Genomic DNA, 2083 nt, shown 5'->3' on the forward strand with positions numbered 1-2083 from the left:
AGGAGGACCCATCGTAATCCAGTGGATATGAAATATGACCAGAAACAAGAAATGATGATTGAGGAGCATGACAAGGTTAAATTAGAGGGTGGGCGTTGGAGAGTGACCTGCTCGACCATCTTGTGCTTGAGAAGCTTCTCCTTGTCCAAGATCTTGATGGCAACGGGGTCCCCGGTCTCGGTGTTCCTGGCGAACCTGACCTTGGCGAAGGTGCCCTCGCCGATGGTCCGCCCTAGCTCATACTTGCCCACACGCCTCTTCACCTTGGTTGTACTCATCCCCTGCCTGCCTGCCTGCCTTATCCCCCTCTGCCTCTGGAAACCTCCCTCTGCAAACCTCAGGTCAGGCGTGTGGCTCCGTTTCCTTTCCGCGCGCCGCCAATTTGTTTCACTGTCCCGCGTGGAAAATCTACAGTTGAGACATGGAAAAGATGACGACGGCACTACAGAAAAACACAGTTATCATCTTGTGGCACTAGAGAGAATGGACCCATGGCCATGGAAAATTTTGAAATGCTGTTGAGCAGTCAGTTATGGAGGAGCGAGGAACGAGCAGACCATGCATTAACTTGTGTACGCAAAACTGCAGTTGGCACCTGTGCATTACTATGTTTACATACATGCAGCTCTCCTGACCTGCATGGTTCGAAAGAAAGAAGAAGGAAACACCACCTACATACCCTGCCCCTGAACTGAACCCATAAATAAGTTGTGTGAATATAAGTCAATCAGTACACTAGTGGAGTTGTTTAGTAGAGAAAATCCTCAAGGAAATCCCCTAAGGGCCAAGTTAATTAAACTGGAGGTCAAAAGGAATAAGACCGCCGTGTGTTTTGGATCTGGACTGGACAGGATGTCTGTTGTGAATGAAACTGGGCACGCACGAGGGGGGGCTGCAAACACACCAATTTTCTGAAAGAAAGAAAGAATGTAGAATTTTGAATATTCGCAGGGCGTGGCATATTCCACACCCACCCACCAAAGGAAGGAAGATGAACTGGTCAGAATTCTCAAGCACCAAGCCCAGATTCTTCTTGCTTTTTTTTGGAAAAAGAAACTTTGGAAGATTTGCCAAGAGCAACAAGGTAACCCACCCTAGGCCCTATAGCTCCATCCCATCAAGAAATTCTTCCTATGCAAAGAATGGCACCAAGTTTGTGCATCTGAGGGGAGCTAATAGTCGCCAAGGCTCAAGTTCAGTTAGTTAGGCGGGACGGCGGAAGCCAAAATTGAGCTCTCTGCTCACATCAAAACACTCAGTGGTGGAACCATAATTCACAAGGAAGAAAGAGTAGAAAGCAAATTGAGAAGTGGAAGTAGAGAGGAGAGGAGATGAAGGCCGGAGAACTTACAGGTGAGGTGGGTTCTGCTGGCTGCTATGTGATGCAAGTGGCAAGAAATGGCTGTCTGTGATCAGGAGGGAAGGGGGCTCGGGGGGAGGAGAGGAGGGAAGCTTTAGCTACTGTAATAAATAGGAGTGAGCGAGAGGAGGAGGTTGAAGTTGGAATTGCAAGTTTGGAACGGCTCAGCTGAGCAGAGAAGAAGACGACGACACAGACATGACGGTGGCCTTTAAGAAAGGAGCAGCCGGGGCAGTTGTTGCAGAGAGCGGGCCCCACGGCAACTCGGACAGCGGCAGTAGGGTGCGTGCGGAGTCACACACCACACAACAACACACCATGAGTGTGCATGATTGATCCCGGATTTCGGATCTGGACCCCTCCTCCTTAATTCGCCACAGGTGAATTCGGTGGGTGTCCAATTATTACGAGTCCACGATATCCACTACTACTACCCGACTCCGTTGCACATTGTGTTTTCAAACAAAGAAAAACTACGTTGCAAATTGCATTTATGAAAATTTTGAAACATGCTATAAAAGTGTACTAAACTCGAACCCAATCTAAAGGTAGAAAAAAAAATCTTGCCTTTTCTTTTATAATGGGAGAACTTGTTGCTCATCTCCATTACAAAATTATATAATATAAACGATGTGGTACATTATATCTCCTTCATCATGCTTGATAGTAGCACAAAGTTTCAAAATTAACAAAGTCACTGCATACATCTAGCACAGGGACAAG

General features: G+C 47.1%; 1 protein-coding gene across 1 annotated transcript in view; it reads right to left on the minus strand.

Annotated features, from left to right (window-relative positions):
* The window catches only part of LOC119295604 (CBL-interacting protein kinase 32-like), a 5183-nt gene extending 3640 nt beyond the window's left edge, over positions 1-1543 (minus strand). Inside the window, exons 1-2 of the mRNA XM_037574044.1 lie at positions 1352-1543; positions 108-408 (exon numbers count right to left, since the gene is read on the minus strand). Coding sequence (XP_037429941.1) covers positions 108-278 — 171 coding nt within the window. The 5' untranslated portion in view covers positions 279-408; positions 1352-1543. The remainder of the gene's footprint in view (positions 1-107; positions 409-1351) is intronic.
* Between the last annotated feature and the right edge of the window lie 540 nt (positions 1544-2083).

Source organism: Triticum dicoccoides, chromosome 4B (assembly GCF_002162155.2).
Source record: "Triticum dicoccoides isolate Atlit2015 ecotype Zavitan chromosome 4B, WEW_v2.0, whole genome shotgun sequence".
NCBI lineage: Eukaryota > Viridiplantae > Streptophyta > Magnoliopsida > Poales > Poaceae > Triticum > Triticum dicoccoides.